The sequence below is a fragment of the Dermochelys coriacea genome, chromosome 1, assembly GCF_009764565.3.
Source record: "Dermochelys coriacea isolate rDerCor1 chromosome 1, rDerCor1.pri.v4, whole genome shotgun sequence".
Taxonomy (NCBI): Eukaryota; Metazoa; Chordata; order Testudines; family Dermochelyidae; genus Dermochelys; species Dermochelys coriacea.
The window spans coordinates 193,811,249-193,837,006 of record NC_050068.2 but is presented as its reverse complement, the minus strand read 5'-3'; the positions used below and the strand labels follow the sequence as shown (position 1 = coordinate 193,837,006).

At 45.5% G+C, this 25,758-nt stretch overlaps 1 protein-coding gene across 5 annotated transcripts in view; it reads right to left on the bottom strand.

Annotated features, from left to right (window-relative positions):
* The window catches only part of CD47 (CD47 molecule), a 53,660-nt gene extending 29,485 nt beyond the window's left edge, over positions 1 to 24,175 (bottom strand). For 3 of the 5 annotated variants that reach the window (XR_005293376.2, XM_038404375.1, XM_038404345.2), the window contains exons 1-6: positions 23,963 to 24,110; positions 17,182 to 17,532; positions 5,864 to 5,953; positions 4,785 to 4,883; positions 1,316 to 1,408; positions 679 to 777 (exon numbers count right to left, since the gene is read on the bottom strand). Coding sequence is in view for 4 of the 5 variants with exons in the window: in XM_038404375.1 (XP_038260303.1) it covers positions 679 to 777; positions 1,316 to 1,408; positions 4,785 to 4,883; positions 5,864 to 5,953; positions 17,182 to 17,532; positions 23,963 to 24,008 (778 nt within the window). In the remaining variant the exon portion in view is untranslated. Of the gene's footprint in view, positions 1 to 678; positions 778 to 1,315; positions 1,409 to 4,784; positions 4,884 to 5,863; positions 5,954 to 17,181; positions 17,533 to 23,962 lie in introns of all 5 variants that reach the window. The other 2 variants (XM_038404366.2, XM_043510787.1) reach the window with 2 other exon arrangements.
* Positions 24,176 to 25,758: the final 1,583 nt, after the last annotated feature.

Here is a 25,758-nt window from a genome sequence, read left to right as displayed (position 1 = left end):
GCTGGCCCACGAGAAAATAAAAGCCAAATGTTAATCAGTACTGTATCAGAACACTGCAGGCATTCTTCCAAGTTTACTATTTAATGCATTCGCAGTCTTGTGATTCATTTGCTCAACTATACTGTTAAAACATACACAGCAAAAGCAAATACACTCTACTGATTTATTCATTTAAACATCAGAAATGGATTCTGCCTCTGTGCATGTGTTCTTTTTAAGACTGTTGAACACTATCAAAACACACTAATGAGGGTCAATGCTGGTTGTAGGTGACTCTTTAGGGTATGCAGTACTGCAAAATAAGTAGTAAATTAAAGCAATCCTTTTTTTAGGCAACTGCTTGCAGGATGCAGCCATGCTGGATAGTCATACTAATGAACCTATAATATGTAATGTAACATAACGCCTTAAGGCTATTTTTTCTTCACCAGATACAAACAGTAGTAACACAGCAGTTCTAGAATATATTTATAGCAATTCTATTGCTAAATCATGAAGCAGAAAAAACATTTTACAAAATATTCCAGTGTTAATGTTCAAATAAACTGGTCCCACTAGGTATAGACAAAGATAAAAAGAACAGATACTAAAAAGTATTTTGTGCAAAAGATTCTCATTATTAAACCGAATTGCTAAAATTAAAGTATATTTTCTTTTAAAAGAAGGTATATTGCTTACCTGTGATGCACAGGGCAAAGCCGATGACAGCAATCAAATAACCAACTGATTCCAGAACTACCACAAGAATTTTATACACTGGTAGATTATTCTTAAAAGCTGGAGAGAAAAAGCCAAATATTTTACTGTAGCTTTTGAAAGGACAACAAAAGAAAACGTGAGGTTTGTGATCCAAACTGGACTACGAACCAGGATCTTCTGAATACTAGTCCTGGCCAGCTTGTGTGATGACTAACGAAATCCTGAGACAAACAGCTAGGCCTTTCCCTTAAAGGGCAAGGGGCACAATAAAAGCAAACAACATAAACGGAAAAGTAAACAAAAAATCCCCGCAGGTTGTGATTCAATCCAATCCTATGACCCTGGATGAGGAGTCTGAGCTACCCAAAGACATTATACCCCCAACTCCATTTCCCAAGCAGACAATTCACAGTTCTTTTCTTGATCACCTAAGCCAGGTGATCTCAGGTTATTCCCTTGTTCACAGGACATTAGGAAGACCAGGACCGCAGGACACTGTCATAGTGCCTATTTATGAATGACAAACATCATGTATATTGTGAGTAAAAAAAAAAATTGTGTTTCTAATATTAGATTGAGAAGCTTTTAATGAGACAGTAAATAAATGAATCCTCACCTATCTTAAGCAGAAAGTACTGAAGGGGCACTAAAATCACAGCAGGGAGTACAATTAAGCCAAGTCCAGCTTGATTCTTTGGTTCAAACCCATCTGTAAACAGTTGTACAAATTAGTAAAACAGAAAATCATGGCTGACATTAAGCACATGCAAAGCAAGTAAACTCTTGGGATCCTCACACTTTTAGGGGTCTGGAAATCCTAAGCAAGCTCTGCAACTCGCTTCCTGACCTTTGATCTCTTCAAGCAGTAGGATAGGAGGAAGAAATCAGTTTTTGGCCTAATTCTCTGCTTCCACAGTTTGGAGCTCTACAAATCACAAGGCTGCCCTGGAGCAAATCCAAATGGAGTAATACATTTTAAATAAACACCCAGTAATTATATAACCCCATCGAACTCTGGTGAAGATTTTGTATTCTTTTCTTTCACCTGGCCATGTTTAACCTGGAGGTTTGGACTTCTGCTGGGACTGTAAATGTTTGTTCTGTACATAAGGGAGTCTTTGCCCAAACTTCTTTAAATATCAGGTTCTGGAGAAAATAACATTCCTGGATGGGATATTCCAAGCCCAAGGTATAGGAGTTTTGTTTAATATACTGTGTTGTTTACAGTGATAAGGCAGAAGCCTCCAGCTCGCATGATATTCTTGCTTATGGCAAGCATGGCAGCCATCTTAGTGGGGTCAGCAGCTGGACCCCGGCTGGCAGGAGCTGGCGGACGGAGCCCCAGACCGGCAGCGGGCTGAGCAGCTCAGCCTGCTGCCAGTTTGGGGCTCCGTACCCCGGCTGGCAGGAGCTGGCGGCGGGCTGAGCAGCCCCCTGCCTGCCTGGGGTTCCGATCATCCAGGCTTGCAGTAGGCTGAGCGGGGCCAGGACTCCGGAAAAAAGGTGCAAAACTATTGTCTGCCCTTGCTTTCATGGAAGGAGGGGGGCCTGATGACATGTACCCAAAACCACCCGACACAAAGTTTTTGTCCCATCAGACATTGGGAGCTTAACCCAGAATTCCAATTGGCAGCGGAGACTGCGGGGAACTGTCGGATAGCTATCCACAGTGCACCGCTCTGTAAGTCGATGCTAGCCACGGTACTGAGGATGCACTCCACCGACTTAATGCGCTTAGTGTGGACATACGACTGTGGACACTAATGCGCTTAGTGTGGACAATCGACTGTATAAAATCGAATTCTAAAAATCGACTTCTATAAAATCGACCTAATTTCGTAGTGTAGACATACTCTTAGGAAACTACTGTCTCATTTTCATGAGACTTAGGCAAGTAGGAACTTAAGCTTCACTCACTTGGGCATATTTGAACATTTTTCCAGGCTGACCTGAAATAATCAGTTTAATTCACTGATTACAGTTAATCTCTTTGTTCCTTTAATAAATTATTTAGTTGTAAGTGTGAAACATGTTTTGATAAAAGATGTTTATGTATCCAAAACATTTAAGGTTGCTTTGTTAAATAAAAGTAATTTTATATGCTGTTTTTGTTTAATTAAATTCCAGTTACCATTCTAATGCAGCTTGTCACAAATCATGAACAAAATGTTAATTTAACTAGTAAATAAGCAATATATCATTCACCATTTTGTAACACACTCAAAATGTACAATTAATAAAGAATCTGAAAATAGTAAGCTATATATCTGCTTAGATCAATGTATATTGGTATAGCATACCCTAGGCAGCAAAAAAGAACCAAATCTAGTGTAAATGCTCTATTTAGTAGTAAATCAACATGTTTAATAGTTATATGAACTAATGGGAATGCACCTTTCTTTAGAAAATAACTGAAGTACAAATGGAAAAATTGATTAAAATCAATTATTTAAATTGAGACTTTCCATTTGGTGATTTAAATTGCCTTGATTTAAATCAATCCACCCTGAATCAAAGAGTAATTGTCAATGTTTCACTGTCAAACTGGGGGTATATATCTAGTGGGTCCTCACAGGGGTCTGTTCTGGGTCCGGTACTATTTTATATTTTCATTAACGACATGGGTAGTGGAGTGGAGAGTATGCTTGTAAAATCTGTGGAGGATACCAAGCTGGGAGGGGTTGCTAGTACTTTGGAGGATAGTATTAGAATTCAAAATGACCTTGACGAATTGGAGAATTGATCTGAAATCAACAAGATGAAATTCAATAAAGACAAATGCAAAGTACTACATTTAGGAAGAAAAAATTACATGGACAACTAAAAAATGGGAAATAATTGACTAGGCAGTAGTACTGCTGAAAAGGAATTGAGGAGGGGTTATCGTGGATCACAAATTAAACATGAGCTAACAATGTGATGCAGTTGCAAAAAGGCTAATATCATTCTGGGGTGCATTAACAAGAGTGTTGTATGTAAGATATGGGAGGGTCAATTGCCCAGCTCTATTCGTCACTGGTGATGCCTTAGCTGAAGTATTGTATCCAGTTCTGGGGTGGCACATTTTAACAAAGATATGGACAAACTGAAGAGAGTCCAGAGGAGGACAACAAAAATTATAAAAGATTTAGAAAGCCTGACCTATGAGGAGAGGTTAAAAGAACTGGATAAGTTCTGTCTTGAGAAAAGATGACTGAAGGGGGGTCAAATACCAGTCTTCAAATATGTTAAGGGCTGTTATAAAGAGGACAGTGATCAATTGTTCTCCATGTCCACTGAAGGTAGGACAAGAACTAATCACTTTAATCTGCAGCAAGGAAGATGTGGATTGGACATTAGGAAAAGCTTTCTAACTATAAGGATAGTTAAGAACTGGATTAGGGCTTCCAAGGGAGGATGTGAAATCCCCATCATTGGAGGTTTTTAAGAACAGGTCAGGGATATCACCTGTCACTATTATCATCACCTGTCAGGGATAGTCTAGGTTTACTTGGTCCTGCCTCAACACATTGGACTGGACTAGATGACCTAAATTTCTATGGTTCTATAAGACACTTGATAGATAAGCAGAATTTGTTTTTTTTACTGAGAAAATTTAAACAAATTTTGAAATAGAAGGTAAAGAGGCTCCTTTGTGGTATACAACTTTAATTTATGATCCTCTATTTCAGTAATTTTAGCTGTATTGGCAAAGGAAAATAGATAAAACATTGTTGAGCAAGTGATCTCTCTTTCAGTTCACCGACTCCATATGAAATTCCTAGGGGAATGCCTCTAGTGAGTTCCACCTTTCACAGCTATTGTTATGGCTCCTTTACCAATCAACCTACGTAGAAACACTGATTCTATCAAGAAATTTCAACTCCTCCTACCTTCCCATCACAAAATACTCATCTTCCCTTTAACCATTTTTACTGATGGTGCACAGAAATTCAGCATTATACCAACTAAAACACAGACGAGTAAACTTCTCGCCTGAATTTCAGAGGTGCTGACAACACGCATTTCTCAATGAAATCAACCTTCCGTATGCTTATCACTTCCAGCCACTAATATGTTAGACGACAAATAATTATTACACGTACCTGGAACTAAAAGGATAAAACCAACAGCAGCAACAACTGAGAGGATGATTCCTGCAATAATTAAGCCAATTTTCCCCCAAGATGTAGTTTCCTTTGATACTAAAGGAAAATGAAAGTAAGAGAGATAATTTGTTTAGAAATGAAGCATCATTCACAAGAATAAACATCTTTTAAATTATAACCATGGTCAGAAAAAGGATCCCTTCAAGAATGGCATCTTAATGTTGTACATCTTTCCAGTTGTCCCTACAGCACTGACAGCAATAAAACTTGAGATCAGTATCCTAGATAAATTCCTAATCACAAATTAATTTACATCCTGCCTACCATAGGGCAAAAGTCAACTTTCACAGATTTCACTGCAAGCTGGATCAGTTCCATAAAACCCTTTGCCATTTCAATTAGATATGCTTAGTCTTCATTTATTTTCTTTTTTTCAATGCATTATGAACTGTTTGTTCAGGTGATTAGGATGCTAGCCAAGGACATGGAAAACCTGCATTCGATTCTCTGCTCAGCCACAGACTTCCCGTGTGACCTAAGACATCTCACAGATTCATAAATTCCAAGGCCAGAAGGGACCACTGTGATCATCTATAGTCTGACCTCTTGTATAAAACAGGTCTTAGAACTTCCCCAACATAATTCCTAGAGCAGATCTTTCAGAAAAACATTCAATATTAATTTAAAAATTGGCAGTGACGGAAAGTCTACCGTAACTGTTGGTAAATTGTTCCTTTGATTAATTACTCTCACTGTTTAAAATGTACACCTTATTTCAACTCTCCATTTGTTTAGCTTCAACTTCCAACCATTGGATTGTGTTATACCTTTCACCACTAGACTGAATAGCCCATTATTAAATATTTATTCCCCATAAAGGTACTTCTAGACTATAATCAAGTCACCCTTTAACCTTCTTCTAAAGGTCTCCACAAACTGGCTTCTACTTTCCATTTTTTAAAACACTAGATTCCATTTTCTGTTGCTCTATTTTACCCTGCTGCTTCATTTATTAAAATGATATTCGCACTAACATTCAGCATTTGTAAAGAATTTAAACAAAATTTAATACTTACCAGTTACGCCTAACTGAATCCAATAAAGCAAAATAGCCAAGACCAGGGAGAGTATGATGAGAATAGACTCTACTTGTGGGAACCATGGCTCTGAATTGACACACAAAAAGAGGGAAAGGGAACAGTGAGGGACATAAAATTTGAAGTTATTGGGTTTATATTATAAGTGCTCATTTTAGCCTAGTCTGTAGGCTGCTTAACACTCTCTCTGCTACGAATTTTAAAACCTATAACTACAATTTTTGATCTTCTGATGTAATTGGGTAAAATATGACAGGCTGTTCCCTAGTCATTCAAGATTCCAATTACTGTAACTCCCAATTCCAGAAATGTATTTTTTTCCCCTATGTTCCTTATCCACATCTGGACTAAGGAAGGCATTAAGCAAGGTTTTTGTTCTTGTTTCATGCATTTTACCACCCCTACACATACTGGTATCTCTGCATAGATTTCTACTCATCAGTACTCATCATCACCTGATTTCACCTGTCTCTTGGTTGCCTTTCGCTCACTAATCTCTCAGACCAGGTTACCAGCCCTTCCTCAACGGCTCTGGATGGGATCAGAGCCAACTGAAAGTTACATTACTTTTGTCAAGTGCATGCTGCAGTTCATGGGCACAGCATGCAAAACAGCAAGGAACAGAAGCAGAAGAGATTCTATCCAGGTAAAGTCATATGACTTTGTATGACACCTTCTGGCATGCATGCATGCATGCATGCCAAGGATTGCCTCCCAGTTACAGGACACAGCAATTTCCAAAATACCACTACTTTGCTAAAAGGCATGTATAAATTCTTGCATTTCTGCATTTGGCCTTCTTGGTTTAAATTCATTCACCAATGACCAAAGTCTACCTTTTCAATATTGCTCCTGACACTTGTTCCTCTATTCCCGCCTCTCCGCTCAATGGAATTTTGTACTTTCAGCTACTACTGCTAAAAAAAAGTTCACAGCTTCAGCTAAATTTACACTGCTCACACATATCCCTGACAACACAACTCAACAGCCAGATTCCCAGCCCCAAAAGCAAAGTGTTAACTACAAATACTCCACCATTTTGTGGTGGGACAAGTTGCCACACTCTTAACACCATGCACTGGACTTCTCGTGGTTAGCATGATGCTCAGCACTTCACATGTATGCCAGTTTGGAGTTGCTAGAACCATTGCTGCATGGAAATAGCATAGTAGCAGGCTTGGTGCCTGATGTTCCCTGGTGGTATGGGGAGGGATGTTAGGATAAGGGCCAGGATGAGGAAAATCACAAAAGGGTTGAAGGACTTGAGAAGAGAGTGTGTGGGGATCAGGGGAAGTATATCAACTTCCCTGTCACAGCAAGAGGCCTGACTTAGTAGGTAGTTTTATTGATGGCCCTGTTTGACCATACGGCAGTGGGACAATCACAAATGATACACCTTGGGATTTTTGTGGAGAGCAGTACAGTAGGGAGAGTGATGAAATACAAGGGTAATGTATTATTCCACATGATCTCTCTGCCAAGAAATATTGGACTTTGTCTTTTCCATGTAGTCAAGCACACAGGCTAGTGGCTCTCAGAAGCCATTCCAATTTATCTGCCTTCCCATTTTGCCCCACAAATGCACACCGGGGGCTGCCCATTAAAATGTCTATCAGGGACAGGGCTAGTAAGTCCTTCCAAAAAAAAAAAAAAATCATAGCCAAAAAAAATTTTTTGTCAGTGAATATAACTGGGCACCAGACTCAGGTATCCACAAACATTTCCAGACACACAAAACATATCAACAAACCCATGTACCGGGATTTATTCATTCGGTCATTCCATCTGTACTGCATGAGAAAGTATTACACTATTCTATCAAGGCAGTGTGGCCCAAAGGTCAGGAGTCAGGAAACCCTGGGTTGTATTCCTGGCTCTGTCACTGACTTCCTGTGTGACCCTGGGGAAGTCACTTCACCTCTGTCTCACAATTTCCACCACTGTAAAATGAGGATAAGTACACTTTTCTATATAAAGATCTACCAACTGAGAGCACTATATAAGACCTAAGATATCATTGTTGAGAATATAATTTTACAGCTCAGTGATGCTAAAGTGAAGACTGGGATGGGATTTCCATTATAACGCCTTTTACAGTCACTTCTGTTAGATTTGTACATTATGTCATTACTATATTTTTACCCTAAAAGTATCTTTAAAAATTAAATAAAAGCATAAAAACTAAAAAAGAAATAAGCAAAGTAGTACATTAGAATAATCTTAATGTTACTTTGGGAACCTGAGTTGCCTGTCTTATCTGCAATTAAAAGTCTCAGACAACTTTGTATTTACATTTTCTCACATATATTGTCAAATCCAGTCATCACTTTGCCACCACAATATTCTCCATTAACCAGGATTTTCCAATGAACACTTTGTCTCTCTTGGATAGTGGTTCTCAACCTGTGGCCCATTTGCAGCCCATTCAGCACACAGATGCAGCCCATGTGACATCCTGAGGGCCAAACAGGTAGTATATGTATTGTGTGGTTTCAGCCCACATAACACATAGAAAGCTGCATATGCGGCCCACAATAGAAAATATGCCTAGAACAGTGGTTCTCAACCTTTCTGCTGCCTAGTGGAAAATGAAATCCTGGAAGTCCAGTTCCTATTTCCAATACCCAGTCTTTATGCCTTTTTCAAAGCCATGCTGCTAAACAAAGAAAAATGTAGACCACTAACCAAATTTTGTATTGTGTCAATGTTTCACACATAAAGATAACAGTTCTACAGCAGCGATTCTCTACCTTTTCTGGTCAACAAACGAAAAATCAAAAAAGTTATCCCGTGACCCACTGTACTCCACAATTCTTTGTAGTCACTGAGGTCTGGTGGAGTGCAACGGGAGGCTGTCTGGAGCTGCTTCTCTCCTCTGAGTTCCTGGCAGAGCATTTATCTCTTAAAGAGGTTAGACAGGTGACTCTGCATCCCCTTCAAGCACGGCAGTTGAGTGGGCCAGGCAGAGAGGAGTGTGAAGGTCTGAGAAGTAGAGCAAAGGCAGCAGGGAACTAGTCGCTCTTCCCCGGGTTCTCTAGTTGTGTTCTACAGGACACATGCAGTTAACTGAAAAAACACCAGCACCACTTGTAACAATTACAATTACCGTATATATTCGTTCATAAGCCACATTTTTTTAAGTTAAAAAAAAGGGGGGGGGGAGCACCAGAGAAGGGGGTTGGCTTATGAATGGGTATAGAGAGGGCAAGGTGGGACACAGCCCCTCCCCCCAACAGAAGGAGCAAGGAGAGGCAGCACAGCCAGCAGAGCCAGAAGGGAAGAGGCGGGGTCAGAGTGTCTCCACTTCTGGCCATGCTGCTCTCCCCCCAGCCTCCAAAACAGCTGCAGCTGTGCTGCCTGACCCACTGCAGCCGTGCCCCGACTCGCTGCAGCTGCACCAGGCCCCACCCGCTGGAACATGCTGCGGCCATGCCGCCCGCTCTGGCCAGCTGAAGCAGCTCCAGCTAGGCCAGAGACATCCTCCCCTGGCCCTCCCAGATAAGGTGGGAAGGGATGGGATGGGGAGAGTGTGGGGGTCCCAGGCTAGGGGTGGGGTCATGTGGGGGGTGGTCACAGGGGTTACTCCCCTGACTCCCAGCTTCTCCCCCCAAAAAAATTTCCCCACCAATTGCTGTCCCAGGGTAAGCAGCTGGGACACTTTTTGTTTACTTAGGTTTACCGCCGGGCCTGCGGACACTCAAGGTAAACAAACCATCTCGGCCAGCCAGCAGCTTATCCTGATGGCCTGGGAGCCAAAAGTTTGCTGATTCCTAAATTATAGAGTCGGCTTATGAATGGGTCAGAAAATTTTTCCATTTTTACTTATCCATCTTGGGGGGGGGGGGTCGGCTTATGATCGAGTATATACGGTAAGTGTTGTTTGGAGCAGCAGAACAGTAATGTCGATTGACATTAATGGAGAAAATGTTTTAATGCCAACTGATATTAAAACAACATATTTTACAATACTTGAATGCTATACATGATGTGCAGAAAATGCTTTAAACAGAATTTTCCATTAAATCAGTTGACATTAAGTGGGCTTCACTAATAGCTTACGCTATGGAATTAACACCTCCAACCCCCATAAAATTACACAGCTGTGGACCAAATATTCAAGTTCATACACTGGCAAAATCACAGGTGAAATTAATGGGAGTTTTGAATGAGTAACAAATGCAGGACTTTCAAACCTAAAGTCTCTGCAATGAATATAACGAGTAGCATATGAACCTCAATATTATAGAGATCTAAAGACAGAAGGGCCTGATCATAGTCTTCAAATGTGTTATGAAGAGGAAAGTGATCAATTGTTCTCCATGTACACTGAAGGTAGACAAGACATAATCTGTTTAATCTACAGGAAGGGTGATTTAGGTTAGATATTAGGAAAAACTTTCTAACGGTAAGGATATTTAAGTACTAGATTAGCTTTCAAGAGAGGCTGTTGAATCCCAGTCATTGGAAATTTTAAAGAACAGCTTAGATAAACACTTGTCAGGGATGGTCTAGAGCAGTGGTCTCCAACCTTTTTAAGCACAAGATCACCTTTTGAATTTAAGTACAACCCAGGATCTCCCTCAAAGAAAATGTAGAAATAGCAGTGTATTATGTTATATAAAGCTGAGATCAATTGCTTAATATACATAATTATACATTTTCCCTGCTTACTAAGTCTGACACTTGTGACTGCACATTACCAACCAGTGTCTTGAAATTCGCGTTGTAATTTGAAATAGCTAGTCGGAGGCAGTCCTGCAGATGTGCATCTGTGATGTGGGTGCAATACTTGGGCTTGATAATCTTCATTTGTGAGAATGCTGTCTCACACAGATAGGTGGAACCAAAGTAATCTTTCACTTTTAAAGCACAGGACAATAGAAGGGGATACTTTTCTCGGATTACGAGTCCCCAAAAATCGCTGTCCCTTGATCTGGCTTTCAGCTCAATGTTATTTTGCATGGTAATTAGCTCCATATAAATGCCATTACTTTGTAAATCAAACACCTGATGGAATGTCGGCGCCAACCCACCAATGTTTGCTGGAAGGAACGGATTTGAGATCTACATGATGATTGGCCCCATTATGTCTAATTCTTGAAATCGCCTTTTGAATTCCTCTGCTAATTTGGTCAGCTGTGCACAGAACTTTTCAGGGTGGAACCATTTTCCTTTGTCTTCAATTTTTTCTAGTATTTTCTCCATACTGGGAAGTGCTGCAGCATTTTATCCTTTAACTGGAAGGATTACAGACTCAGTTTCAATTTGAATGCATTCACTGCTCTGATCATATGTGGTAAGTTTCTGCCCTTTCCCTGCAGTTCACAGTTCAGCTCATTCAATGTGGACGTTATATCAGTAAGTCCAGCAGCCATGCATTATCTGAGAGCTCATTGCACACTTCATTCCTTGATTTTAGAAAAGTGATGATTTCTGGCATTAGATCCAAAAATCTTTGCAGGACTTTCCCCCTGCTTAACCACCTCACATCTGCATGGAGGAGCAGCTGCAAGTAGTATCCACTTTGTTAAGCAAAGATTTAAACAGGCAGTGCTGGAGGGCTCTTGCACGAATTGAGTTTACAATTCTGACAATGATTTTCATTACATGTGAGAAGTCCATAACTTTACTTGCTAGTGCTTGCTGGTGGATAATACAGTGGTAATTCACAAATGAAGGAAAATCTGGATCATTTCTGCAAAATGCAACAAAATCTGCATGTGCGCCAAGCATGGCGGATGCACCATCCGTTGAGATTGAAACAAGTTTCTTGATTAGAATGATTTTCTCAAGCATGTACTTTTTGAATTCATTATAGGTATCTTCACCTCTTGTTCTCTCTTTAAGGGACAAAACAGTCAGAAGGTCCTCTTTAGTTATGTCATCCTTAAAAACCATTTGAACAAAAACAACTACCTGGGCTGTGTCGGTCATGTTGATCAATTCATCAAACTGCAATGAAAAGCATTCGCAGTCATTCAAATCCTGCTGTAGTTGCTGAAATATGTCGTCGAACAAAGATTCCACCCGTCTTGCTACTGTAGAAGCACCAAGTTATATGCTCTGGATTGCTGTCATCATTTCCTCTTCGTTTTTAAAGTCTTTAAATAAGGAGTCTGCTGCCACTGTCACTGACTCTTTAAATACTTCTCCATCCATAAGTGATTTCTTGTGGTTTGCCAGCAGATGGCAAACATGAAACGATGCTTCAGTAGAGGCCTTCACTTTTGCTGCTGGTTTAGTAAAACGTGACTGTTGAGCTTTCAAAACAGCCTTTAATTCATTAACTTTCTTTGTATGGAGTAGGCTATTAAAGGGGAAACTGTTCTTGAATATGCTATGCATTGTTTTGTGGTACTTTTCTAAATTCCCCTTTTTACTTATCTAAATACTTGTATGACACAGAAGACACACACACTTATCTTTCACTGTTGCGAGCAGAAATTTATTTTTCCATTCCAAACAGAAGTTGTAGGTTTTCGGATTCTTTTTAGATGGTCCGGATTTGTCACTCATTATTAATGCTAGCTAGCTAGGTATGTATTTTTTAGTATAAAAAGAGAAAAGAGGAGAGTACTAGCTACAACTGTAGTCTGTCTAACACTTCTGAGTGGTAGACATGCGCACCACACATGATAAGCTTTTTTTCTTTTCTTTTTTTCCAATTCTGCACTTGCAACCAAAGGTGCCAAAAGTTATGGCGCCTCTTGGTTATTAGGAAAGAAGAAGAGGGCACCCCTGTACTTTGTGGGGATAAGACTGGTCATGCTGGAGCCTGTCTCTACCCCGGCTCATGTGCAAAGAAGAAATAAAGTTTCAGTAAATTTAACAGAGAACTAAAACCCAACGACCTTCGATGAAAGGGCCCTCGAGCTTGGCTGTTTCTTTGCATTCATCTGTCAGGTCCAAGTGCTAAGATCTGACCAGCGCTGCATGCAGGCTGCCCAACTCCAGAGGGAGAAAGAAGTCAGCGCTCTTTGCTTCCCCTGTGACCGCCTTCCTTCCTGAGCAAGCACCCAGGCCAAGGAGAAACCCCCTGCAGGGCTTGTGGGAAGCAGGGCTTTGCGTTTTCCCCCTCAGCTCCCCCTAGCATCCAGGACAGCTGTCCCGCGGGCTGGAGGCCCAGGGGAAAAGCCTGTGTGGGTGGGTGCGCCATGGGGCTTGGTGGAGGTTGTTTGCTTGACCACAAGCCCTGTAACGGGGTGGTCTGGGCTGTCGCCTAACTCCGTCTGTGCTCGTAGCCGAGGAAGCACTTTCTCCTCAAGGCTCGCAGGCACCAGCCCCAACTCCCCATGGCAGCTGGTTAGCTGATTGTTTTAATCCTCCACCAGGGAGCTCCCTGCTGAATGCACACGGGCAATCAATGCCAGCAGCCTCGTCTCCCCTCCTGAATCTGGGGGGATGGGGGGAAGGGGGAGCCCATACTCAGAGAAATACCTTCTTGTGGGCTAGAAGACCACCACTTTCCACAGCAGCTAGACCAGTTCTTTCTCGTGGAATCCCAGCTTAGCCCCCTGAGCACCAGCAGTCTTCCCGAACAAGATCACCAGGTAGTCAGGAGGGGAGAAGGCAGCAACGGTCAGGGGTAGCAGCAGGCGAATTGATGGCAAGAGCAGCAAAGAGTGGGAGGAAGCAACAACAAAAGGATGAAAGGACAGAGGTAGGTTGGATAAGAGGCGGGAATACCAAACTGGGGTTGAGGCAACTGCAGGAAGGATGAAAAGTAGAGGGGTTCCAGAAGGGGTAGCAAAACTGGGGGATAAGTGGGTGAGAGGCAGCAGGAGACAGACGAGCCAATACAGGGAAGGGGAAACTGTAACCCAAAGGTAACGGGGCAGGAGGAGAAGCCACTTCCTAGCAAATGACAAAGTTGCCTATGATATCAACACATCTTCTAGAGCCCAAAGGAGCTCAGCTGAGACCTGGCTGTTCAGCCCCTCACTTGCTTTGCATGGTTATTACAACGGCCCTTCTCCCTGCTGGTGATGTGTAAAACCAAAGAAATGTGAATAGCTATGACACCGCTTCGTGATCACTAGAGTCCCAGTGCCATTCTCTCCTGGAGCTCCATGAAAGAAGGGAGAGTGCCCTGGTTTGTAGTGCCGGGGAGGTTCAGGGGACATCGCGTCCACTGCCTATCCACCCCACTGCAAGAAGAAGAAACTCCAGCACACACCACATTTTAAAGAAGCCCAAATCAACTCCACAGGGAAACCGGCTCTGCTGAAGCTTTGAATGTGGGGGAAGTTAGATGGGGAGTAGGGTCTGAGACGGGAAGGTGGATTGGTGGGGGGATTGTGGAGCCAGGCTCCTAGGGAAGAGGAAGAAGATGATGAAGAGCAGGTGAGGTAACTTCTCCACTGGGAATGGAAGGAAAGCGGTGATCAGAGGGATAGGATTGGGGCTGGGAGCGGAAGGGAGGCAAATGTGGGGTTTGCCAGTATAGCTTATTTTGCTCGGAGGCACTGGATAAGATACTGATAAAAGTGCAGTTTGGCTGGAATAAGCTAGTTTGGCTAAGAATGCTCTGCCATACAGTATAGATAGAAGCTAGAGCACTGCTAAGTGCTCCTATTATAGGTCTGGCCTCCGTTCCTTACACAACCACATCTCCTGGCCAGTCATGCACCCTGCATGTGTGCACAGCGTGCAAACCCCAGTCCATTAGCACCGACAGGTATCCCAGATACACTAGCACTGACACGCTGGTTGTGACGGTCCCACAGACAACTCACCATGCTACAAACACATGCACACAGCTGTCCATGTAATAACAATCCCAGTCACATGCTCTCCTTGCTCAACACCCCAGGTAGTGACTGGATTTTCTTCTGGAAGGCGGAGACACTGTCCCTCCCGCCTGAGGTTAGTGCAGCCTCTTCCCTGCCACTCCCTTACCCCCTCTTCCTTCTCCTTATTCAGCATTAAGGTCACCCCCAACAGCTCATTCATTCTCCCAAATTAGCCAAATGAACTGCGTTGTTATTCCAGTTACGACACTGAATGACCTGACATCAAAAACCATTCTGAATTCGCAGCGAGAAGGCAATCTGTTATTTCGTTCCCCTGCCTGGCTGGGAGCACCAGGTTTTGGGCTGGAAACAGGCTCTGCTCCATTAATGGTATTTCAAAGCCCCAGTCAGGAAACTAGAGTATTTCATTTCATGCCATGGCAGTTACCAAGGTGGCTGTTGTTGTTAACCCTCTGCAGCCTCTGATAGGCTAAGGCTTCTCTTTTGTTTGGGATGGGGTTGGTATGCGCCTTGCATATGTGTGGTTTAACCTGTCTGGGGTTGCTTGTTTAATCAGGGCTGTTCTCAAGCTGGGGCTTCCTTTGACTGGCAACACTGATTTCCTGCTCCTGCCCCCGCCCGACACTATTGAGCAGCTGGGGATTCCCTCTCTGCTGGTTCCCCCCAGTGTCTTCTGGCTGGGTATGGCAAGGGAGCACCCATCGGCAGTTGCTGAACTTGTTCTGTGCAGAACAAGAAGCAGCAGCACTGCGTTTCTGTCCAGGTTAGGAAGTGGGTGATGAGCAGTATTCTGTTGACGCCTTTTCAGGATCAGAAGAGAGAGCCTAGCAGCAATTCAAGGCAGTAAGCCCAGCCCTCTCAACACCTCCCTGTCCCTTTAAGCATGTTTCAAGGGTAAGAAGAAGGCAACAACACCCGCTGAGAAGGCATCCACCAAATCATGCCAGCAGCATTGCAGCCTGTGGTTCGGGCAGAGAGCTGCATTTCAGCTGTACTGTGAGTTCAGCGGGCGCATCTGGCGTCTGGGCTGTCCTGTTCCGGCACCAGAGGGCACTTTAAGAAAGCACACGGTGCAGGAAAACCACCACCTCTTGGCTGAGAGTGCGATCAGGTGGGATGTACTCCCCTAACTGGCTGCGATGCTGAAGGAGGTAGCCGGACAAGATGGAGGACTGAGACCGGGAGCGATGCTCAAAGGCTCCAGGATCGACCAGTTGGTGACCACTGGTCTAGAGCAAAATGTGGGTAGCGACTGGAACGTAAGGCACTGGTCGGGGCGGCTCTGGTGAGCACCGCCGTCCGGGCCGTTAAAAAGTCCCACTGACGGTGCTGCTCGGCTAAGGCAGGCTAGTCTCTACCTGTTCTGACACTGCATGGGCACCCTGGAAGCGGCCAGTAGCAGGTCCAGCTCCTAGGCGGGGTGGCCACATGGCTCTGTGTGCTACCCTTGCCCCAAGAACTGGAGCTGGAGGGGGGGGGAGGGAGTTCCTGTGGGCAAGAGCCGCTTGCGCACCACTGCCAAGGAGCTGGACCTGCTGCTGGCGGCTTCCAAGATTCAGCACAGGCCACAGTGCCAGGACAGGCAGGAAACCTGCCTTAGCACCTCCACTGCGCCGCTGACCGGGAGCCGCCAGAGGTAAGCCTGTACCCCAACCCCGTGCCCCAAACCCCTGCCCCAGCTATGAGCCCCCCCAAATCTGGAGCCAGTTCCTGCATCCCAAACCCCTCATACCTGGCCCCATCCCAGTCTGCACCCCCAGTCCATAGCCCTGACCCCCTCCTGCACCTCAACCCTCTGCCCCAGCCCTGAGCCCCCCCAAACCATGAGCCCTCTCCTGCACCCCCAACCCCTCATGCCCGGCCCCACCCCAGAGCCTGCACCCCCAACCCAGAGCCCTGATCTCCTCCCATACCCCAACCCCCTGACCTACTCCAGAGCCCCCCACACACCCTGAACCTCTCATTCCCAGCCCCACCCTGCAGCCCTTACCTCCGCACCCCAACCCTCTGGTTCAGCCCTGAGCCCCTCATCCCCAGCTCCGCTGGGTCATGGGCATCAACAATTTTCTTCAACTGGGTCGCCAGAAAAAATGTTTGAAAACCACTGGTCTAGATATATATTTGGTCCTGCCTCAGCTCAGAGGCTCAAGGAGGATGTGTGGATCATATGATCTCTCGAGTTCCTTTCCAGCCCTGTATTTCTATGATCTAGAGAGTGGATCAAAATATACATAAACTAAAATGAGTGTAGCACAAATACCATATAGTCCGTAAAATCTAAATCAGGTGAAAAAGCCTCAACATCCCTAAAAGTTAACAGACAAAATGCCAGCCTGCAGGCCCAACTCTTACTCATAGAAATATTCCCCTGGACTTTGATATAACTATGCTCACAAGGACTGCTCAGGTGAGTAAAGACTGAGCTTTATGTTCTAGGTATTTTTAATGGTTCATTTTCACATTTGTTATTTTTTGTCCTTTCCCTCAAGATCTGGTTTGTTTCATTTCATAGCAGGCTTACAAAATCACATGACATCAACTTACCTACACGGTATACAAGTTCAATTACAGTTTCTCCTTCCCTATTCGATTCTGTCACTTCACAACTATAGTTTCCTGGAACTGCTTGCGTTTTTGAAATGGTCAAGGAGGCAATGCCCAGATTTAAATTTTGTACAGATTCTAACACAGCAGATGAAAAATTATTGTTTCTGATGGTCTTTTCTGTATTTCCGTCAAAACTGAAAAATTCTTTTTTTTCTAGTTTCCATTTAACAAACATGTCTTTAATATTCTTCTGTACTAGATTAGTCACTATGCAAGGTAGGATGACTGTTTTATTACACATGGTTTGTTCAACAGACTTGACTGCACTGAACTGCAACTGGGCAGAACCTGGAAGGAAAAAAAAAAAGTTTGATTAGACAGTCTTCCACAATTAATTTACCCAACACCTGAGCAACAACAAAGCTACTGAAATATTGAAAAGTTTAATGGATGGCCAGACATGATCACACACTTGAAACAAGCACAGATTAATGTTCTTCATTAGGGACAACAAGAGGGAAAACAAGAGATAAGAAGAAAAACTTTGAGAAAGAGAGGAAGGCTGGATGGATTTAAAAAAAAAAATATTCCCCAAGAAGGCTATGCTTGGAAAGAGAGAGGAAGAGGCAAGAGGAGATTACAGCCCTTTTTAGACACATTTACTGCTTCTTGATTCTTACATTATGTTTGAGAACCACCACAACTGGTGTCTTAAAAGTACCTAACATACATAAGTAAACATTAATACCACATTCTCAGTGCTGCATCTAACCAGACAATTCTTCTGGGATATTTTCTGGGTCTAGGGCCACATGGAGAAAGCATCTGCACTAAGGCAGAATTTCAGCAAAGCACATGTTTAACTGAGTACATGAGCAGCCCCTCTAAAGTTCGACTTTAACTTAAGGCAGATATGCACATGCCTGTACCATAAGTTACTGTTGAGGGAATTCTGTGTGCAGAATTTTTAATTTTTTGGTACAATATTTTAAAATTCTGCAAATTTTATTTGTTAATAAACGTGGAGGCTCCAGCATGGCAGTGGGGAGCACAGGCCACTTGGAGGTGGGAGATCAGCATGTAGCTCCCCTCCCCTGGGACAGCGATTTGGCGGTGAGGCCTCACCTGACCCTGACACAGTGCAAGGGCCGGGTCTGAGCCAGAAACACCCCGGGGCCCTGGCCCACTGTGCCAGGCACATCAGGTGTGGGCAGGCCGGCTCAACCCAGCGGGATCCAAGTGCAGAGGGCCTTAGTGGGGGGGGATCCAGGTGTACGGCAAGCTGGGTGCAGATGGCTCAGCAGGGGATCTCGATGCAGGGGGGCTCCAAGTGCAGGGGCAATAGGACTCTGCAGGGTGTCCAGGTGAAGGTGGTTGGGGCTCAGTGGGGGGGGGGCGTCGGGGAATAGGGCTCAGCAGGGGGAAGTTGCGGGGCTCAGCAGGGGGATCCGGCTGCAACTGGTTGGGGTGAGAGTCTGGGGGGCACATCGGGATGGTCCAGGTGCAGGGGAGGTGGCGCCAGTTGGGGTTTGATGGGCCTGCTTAACAAGGGAGCCCCAGCTGCAGCTGCTGCCAAGGGGACACCAGATGCTGGGCTCCTGCTTCCTCTATGCCCTTCTCTTTCCCATCCGATCCCCATTGCCTAATGCCCCTTGCCCCATCCCTTACCCATTCCTCTCCCCACTGTCCCCTCTCTCTATCCCCCTCACATCCACCTCCCCCACCCTGTCCCACCCCCTTCCTTCCCCACTGCCTCTTCCCCCCACCCCACCTGCCTTCCCCCATTTACCCCCGTCACCGTTCCTGCCTTCCCCCACCGCAGGCACTCACTGTTGTACAGAAAAACAGGATGGTTCCCAGTATACAGAAGGGTGACACGACCAGCACTAGGACTCAGGAGGTGGTGTTCGAACAGCACCCTCCTTCAGCCAGGCAGCTTTGCGCTTGCAGACATGGGGGGGGGGGGGAGATAGAGAATGGCAGTGGCAGGTGACCCCGTGTGGCTCCCACCTCGCCTCTTTTGGGGGGGACAATGCCCTCCCAAATTATGCCCATGGGCATTCCCAGCCCCTCCCCACGTGGCTTCCCTGTCACTTTCTGCAGGGAAGCAAAGAAATCTGCGCGGGGGGGGGGAGGAGGGAGAGAGAGAAAGACATGTTTTCCATGTACACGCATTGGCACAGAATTCCCTCGGGAGTAATCAGTAAGGGACAAGCTCTTCTTCTGTAGAATTTTTCTTTGCAGCTGAAAGGGGGCTTAGGAGGGAAACAAACACCACTGTTGTTTCTGCTTCCATGCTCCCTAGAGAAGCATGGAAAGAATGAGTGATGGTTTGTACAAAAGTTATGTTTGTTATTGTACCTCCTGTACTCTGAAGGTTGAGCCAAATCCCCTGAGGGTTAGAACTTATTTTGCAAATTATGTCTTATTTTTGTATAGAGGGGTTGCACACCCAAAAAATGTAGATCAAATAAGAGCATATCTTCTCATTTATTTAGCTGTATCTGGTCAACAGGTCAGACAATTCAGAAATTTCAGGTAGTATTTTCCTACACTATGAACCAAAATTTATCAGACTTTTTAAAAACAGAAGGTTAAATTCTCTCTACATATCCATCTAAAGGTTATCTATAGCATTTATTGCCATAGTATCTAGACCCTTCCCAGGTAAATGAGATCTGCATGGCAATGACGCCATTGGGAGGCAGGGCCAGGAGCGGGGCCACAGTCAGGGCTGGGGCTGCAGCTGGGCCATGGGTGGAGTCGGGGCCACAGCTGGGAGCGGGGCCATGGTCAAGGCCTGGAGTTGTGGCTGCAGCTGCAGCCAGGCCGGGCCAGAAGCCAGGGGCTGAGGCTGCAGCTGGGGGCAGATCTGGGGCTTGAAGCAGAGCCGAGGCCAGGGGCTGAGACCACCAGGAGTGGAGCCATGGCTGGGCCGGCAGCCCGGGCTGCAGCTGGGGGTGGGGCCTGGAGTGGGCACCATGGCCACAAGCCAGGGGCCGTGGCCACAAGCAGAGCTGTAGCCAGAGCAGAGCATACAATATTTTAAATTTTGCATACAATATTTTAAAATTCTGCAAATTTTATTTGTCAAAATAACACTACATAATCACACCAGTTTCAATTATTTTGATAATTTATTTCAAAATACCTGTCAGCAAGTATGTCTGTAACAATGCAGACAGACAGACTCAAATTCTCCCAGGAACAGAGATAAAGAAACCCCTATGACAACCCAGTTCCTGTTTCTCTGCCTCCTTCCCCCCAGTAGCCCAGCCAGAGGCCAGAAACATACAACCCCCCACCTCCTGAGCCAGCCACAATGCCCCCCCAGCCAACCCTTCCTCTGAGATACCAACCCCCCCTCTGAGCCCAGCCACGGGGCCCCACCGGCCCAGATACCCACACCCTCTCCGCCATGAACCCAGTCACGGCCGTCCCCCTTGCTCAGATACCCGCATCCCCTACCCCCAGAGCCCGATACCTGTCCCGCTTCCCCCCAAAGCTCAACCATGCCCCCCCCCAGCCCAGGGATCCAGAAGGAGAAACAGCGTGATGCTTGGCCCCAGGCTTGCATGGAGTTTCTTGCGTGCCATTGTCTCCCTCCCTCAGGGTGTGCTGGGAATTGCAGCTGCTAGGAACCCTCTAGATCGCTCCCCCTCTCCCCAGCAGTATCTTCTATGTGCGAGCTGGGCTCTGCCGGGTCCAGCGGCTCCTAGTGGCAGCCAGCAGCACTGCAGCCCATCTCAGTGGGGGAAAGGAAATTCTGCATTGCCCAGTGGCGCAGAATTTCCCCAGGAGTATCAGTAGTTCCAATTCCACTGACTTCAGTTAGATTACTAACACGTGTAAGTGCCTGCAGAATCATGGCATGTATCTGACAACCAGCCATAGCTAGTAAAGCTTTTTTTCCAACTGGTAGAGCTATTTGTAGTTCCAGTAAGCTTTTCAAAGCACTGGCCCTTGACCAATGATCACCTCCACCCCAAAAGCCGCTGATCCTTGAACTGTATTACTGTAACACACTGCCACTAATCACTGGGTTGGCCATTAATAGAACAAGCATAAACAAACAAACTTTATATGTACTACAATATTAGTTGGCACCTTGTAATGAAAACCACACACACACATATTGCTTTGGTCAAATAAAACAATCACTTAGCTTACTCATTGAACTTTCTTGACTATACCCTGAGAAAACCAAAACATAGTAGAATTGTACATAAAGCTATACACTATCAGACTGTATAAACTTTATTTTAAAAGTCTAAGTTTATATTAAGCAAATACACACCATTAAAAATGACACTGGTGCCCTGATAAAGTGAACAAATAAATGACTCATAACTAAAATTTGTAATATTTCAGCTTAAGAGATCCAGATTTTTTTTTTTTTTTTTTTTAAAAAAAAAGGTTCAACAGAGTTCACTGCACAAGGACAAGTTACAGCTTATGGGATAAGTTTGTGAAAAACATTATATGGGAAAAGTTATACTCATACCAAAGAATGTAAATATTTTCCATTCTGACTTTAAAACTACAGTATAGGAAAGTAGGCTATTTACCAAGACTCTTGAAACACACAAAATTTAAACCACTCAAAATAAAAAGTACAGTAGAACCTCAGAGTTATGAACACCTTGGGAAAGGAGATTGTTTAACTCTGAAATGTTTGCAGCTCTGAACAAAACGTTATGGTTGTTCTTTCAAAACTTTAGAACCAAACATTGACTTAATACAGCTTTGAACCTTCACAATGCAGAAAAAAAATGCTGCTTTAAGCATCTTAATTTAAATGAAACAAATACAAAAACAGTTTCCTTACCTTATCAAATCTTTTTTTATAATTTTTTTTTTAGTAGTTTATCTTTAATACAGTACTGTACTGTATTTGCTCTTTTATTGGTCTCTGCTGCTGCCTGATCTCATACTTCTGGTTCCAAATGAGGCACGTGGTTGACTGGTCAGTTCGTAACTCTGAGGTTATACGGTATTAACTTAAATGTTGCTTTAAATTAACTAACATAAAGCTCTCGAGAGTTATCACTTTGTCCCAAATTCAGCAAGGTATTCCAGCACAAGACAGTCCTATTAAGCTAAAGGGACTACTTCTATGCTTAGATTTAGGCATATTACTGAACTGGTCCCGTCTGTTGACTTCATATAGCTGATTCCTGGTTTCAGCTTTGAGCTTTCTTTTCGTGATCCAAGGAAGATATACATAGAATCACAGAACTGAAAGGGACCTCGAGAGGTGATCTAGTCCAGTCCCCTGCAATCAAGGCAGGACTAAGTATTATCTAGACCATCCCTGACAGGAGTTTGTCTAACCTGCTCTTAAAAATCTCCAATGATGGAGATTCCACAACCTCCCTAGGCAATTTATTCCAGCGCTTAACCACTCTGACAGTTAGGAAGTTTTTCCTAATGTCCAACCTAAACCTCCCTTGCTCCAATTTAAGCCCATTGCTTCTTGTCCTATCCTTGGAGGTTACGAAAAAAAATTTTTCCCTCCTCCTTGTAACAATCTTTTACATACTTGAAAACTGTTATGTCCTCTCTGTCTTCTCTTTTCCAGACTAAACAAGCCCAATTTTTTCAATCTTTCCTCATAAGTCATGTTTTCTAAACCTTTAATCATTTTTGTCACTCTTCTCTGGACTCTCTCCAATTTGTCCACATCCTTCCTGAATTGTGGTGCCCAGAACTGGACACAATACTGCAGTTGAGGCCTAATCAGCATGGATTAGAGCGGAAGAATTACTTCTCATGTCTAGTTTATGACTCTCTTGCTAATACATCCCTGTCAAAGAAAGCTATCAGGTTGGCTTGACACGATTTGTTTTCGACAAATCCATGCTGACTGCCACTTATCACCTTATCATCTTCAAGGTGTTTGCAAATCGACTGTGTAATTATTTGCTCCATTATCTTTCCAGGTTTCAGCGTAGCAGCCCTGTTAGTCTGAATCTGCGAAAAGAAAAGGAGGACTTGCGGCACCTTAGAGACTCACACACGTATTTGAGCATAAGCTTTCGTGAGCTACAGCTCACTCCATCGGATGCATTGGGTGGAAACAATTTTCCGACGGAGTGAGCTGTAGCTCACGAAAGCTTATGCTCAAATACGTGTGTGAGTCTGTACGGTGCCGCAAGCCCTCCTTCTCTTTCCAGGCACAGAAGTTGAGAGGACGGGTCTGCAACTCTCCAGGTTGTGCTTATTTCCCTTTTTACAGATTGACACGACAAGAGAATGTCTTTATTTGCACCATGATGTAACTATGTAGTCAGGGCCCCTGGGCGTCCACGCTTCCAGCCACCTACCAAGGGCAGCAACATACCCCGCAACCTGAAACACGGACGCGAAGAACTCGCTGGGTTGCTAACGGCCCGCGGCTCCCTGTGGCCGCCCAAGCCGGACCCCTCCCCCGCAGGGAGCCGAACGCGCCGCTGGCGAAATTGAACTTTGCACCCGCACAGGCTTGGGGAAGCGGCTTCCACTGCGTCGAAGGCAGAGCCCGGCACGGGGCTCGCTTCCCAAGACGCGCCCAGCCCCCCAGGGGCCTTTGTTGTGACCGGCGCTTTCCGCGGCGCCCCGGGGGCGAGGAGCCACCACGGGCTGGCGGAGGGGGCCGGAGCCCCCGCAGCCGGCCCCGCGGCGACAGCGCCAGGCCCCGCCATTCCCGCTGCCAGCGCCGGGGCCGCCGGATGCGCCGGGCCGGGGGCTCTAGGCCCCGGGGGGGGGGGGAGGGAGGGGGCGGCGCGCGGGGACTCACCCGCGCCCACGGCGCCCAGCAGCACCCAGGCTCCCAGCGCCCACATAGTCCCGCCCGCAAGGCGCCACTCGGTGCGGGAAGCCTCGCTGCGGGCCGGGCACCCGCCCGCACTGACGCGCTTCCGGGGCCGGCGGGTTTCGCTTTCGGTTACGCCGGGCGGGCGCGGGCGCGGGCGCGGGCGCGGGGCGGGGCGGGGCTTGGGATCCCAGCACGGGGGCGGGAAGGGAGACTCCCAGCGTGAGGAGATGGGGCGGGGGCTGCGCAGTTGCGCGTGTTTGGTTGGATCCCGGGCTCTGTTCGGGGTCCTGGACCCTAAGGGGAGACGCTGTCAAGCTTGCAAGACACTGTGTTGCCAACCCCAAGCGCTAAACCCACGAAGCAGCCCCTTCCCCCTCCAAAGAGAATGGGCTTAAAATCACAAATAAACATTCCCTTGGGGATCTTTTTATGCGGCCATCCTGGTGTTCGAAGCCTTCGGCTGAACTCGGGACACATTTTCTAGCTTTTCTCCACACACTGAGAAGTCTTCCTATTTCTTAAAAAGAGAAGGCTGGGATTCTCAGCTAATAACATGCCCCGCCCAACAAGCATAGTCTGCTCAGCCTATGTCGACCCTTGCCCACCTTTTAGCGACACAGCCGTGCCACTAAAAGGTGCGCGGTGTGGCCGCTCTTTGTTGGCGGGAGAGAGCTCTCCTGCCAACCCAAAAATTCCACCCTCAACGACAGGCAGCAGCTTTGCCGGCGGGAGAGCTCGCGTGCTGACAAAGCACGGTTCACGCCGGCGCTGTTCGTCGGTAAAACTTTTGTCGTTCGGGGGGCGGTGGTGTTATCCTTGCTCCTTATCCTATTCCGTCATTCTCGGAATGCCCTCTCCTCCACCTCCACCTCACCTCAGCCCTGCAAAGCCTGTAAGACATCCCCTGTAGCTCGCAAGCTCTGCAGGGGCTCTTGTCAAGGAGTCGTTCACAATGTTTTAAAAAGTTTCAGAGTAGCAGCCGTGTTAGTCTGTATCCGCAAAAAAGAAAAGGAGGACTTGTGGCACCTTAGAGACTAACAGATGTATTTGAGCATAAGCTTTCGTGAGCTACAGCTCACTTCATCGGATGCATTTGGTGGAAAAATGTTTTAGAACTAGAGGGTCACACACTTTGTTGCTCATGCAGGCCGATCTGTGTATGTGTTATCCAACTTTCTAAGTGCAAATGGAGGCCTGGCTGGGGAGGAACTTGTGAGAGCGAGTGGTGAGGGACCCGGATGGAGGCTGGCCTGAATGACTGCCAGGAGCCCAGCAAGGGTGCAGGAAAGAGGAGGCAAGGACCCTGGTTGGTAAGGGAGGGAGTTGGCTGCAGTGGGATGGGAGGGGCAAGAAACCCAACTGGGTGTACAGTTCACCCCACATAAGCAGTGAAGTACATGGCCCTCTAATAAGTGAATAGGCTGCAGCAGAGAGCACCAGGGAACTTCCTCTGCCTGCAGCACTCTATAAGCCAGATGGTGGAAATTGGGCTTTTCCTGTTTTCTGATTATTACCAGAATCAATAGGCTTCTGACCATTGATACCTAGAACATTCCCTGATATGCTGGAATTGATCAGCTGCAGTTTTCAAAAGTAATTATGCTACATACATACAAATGCCACATTGTTGAAAGTAGGGCCTCGCTTCACTCCGCCCACTAATTAAATACCTGAAGTGGTAAACTTTATTAAATTGGAGTTAAGGTTGTAAATAGGGAGTGTAAGTTAATCGCAAGTTCACAGTTATTTTAAGGGGGGGGAAAAAACCTTTATACTGT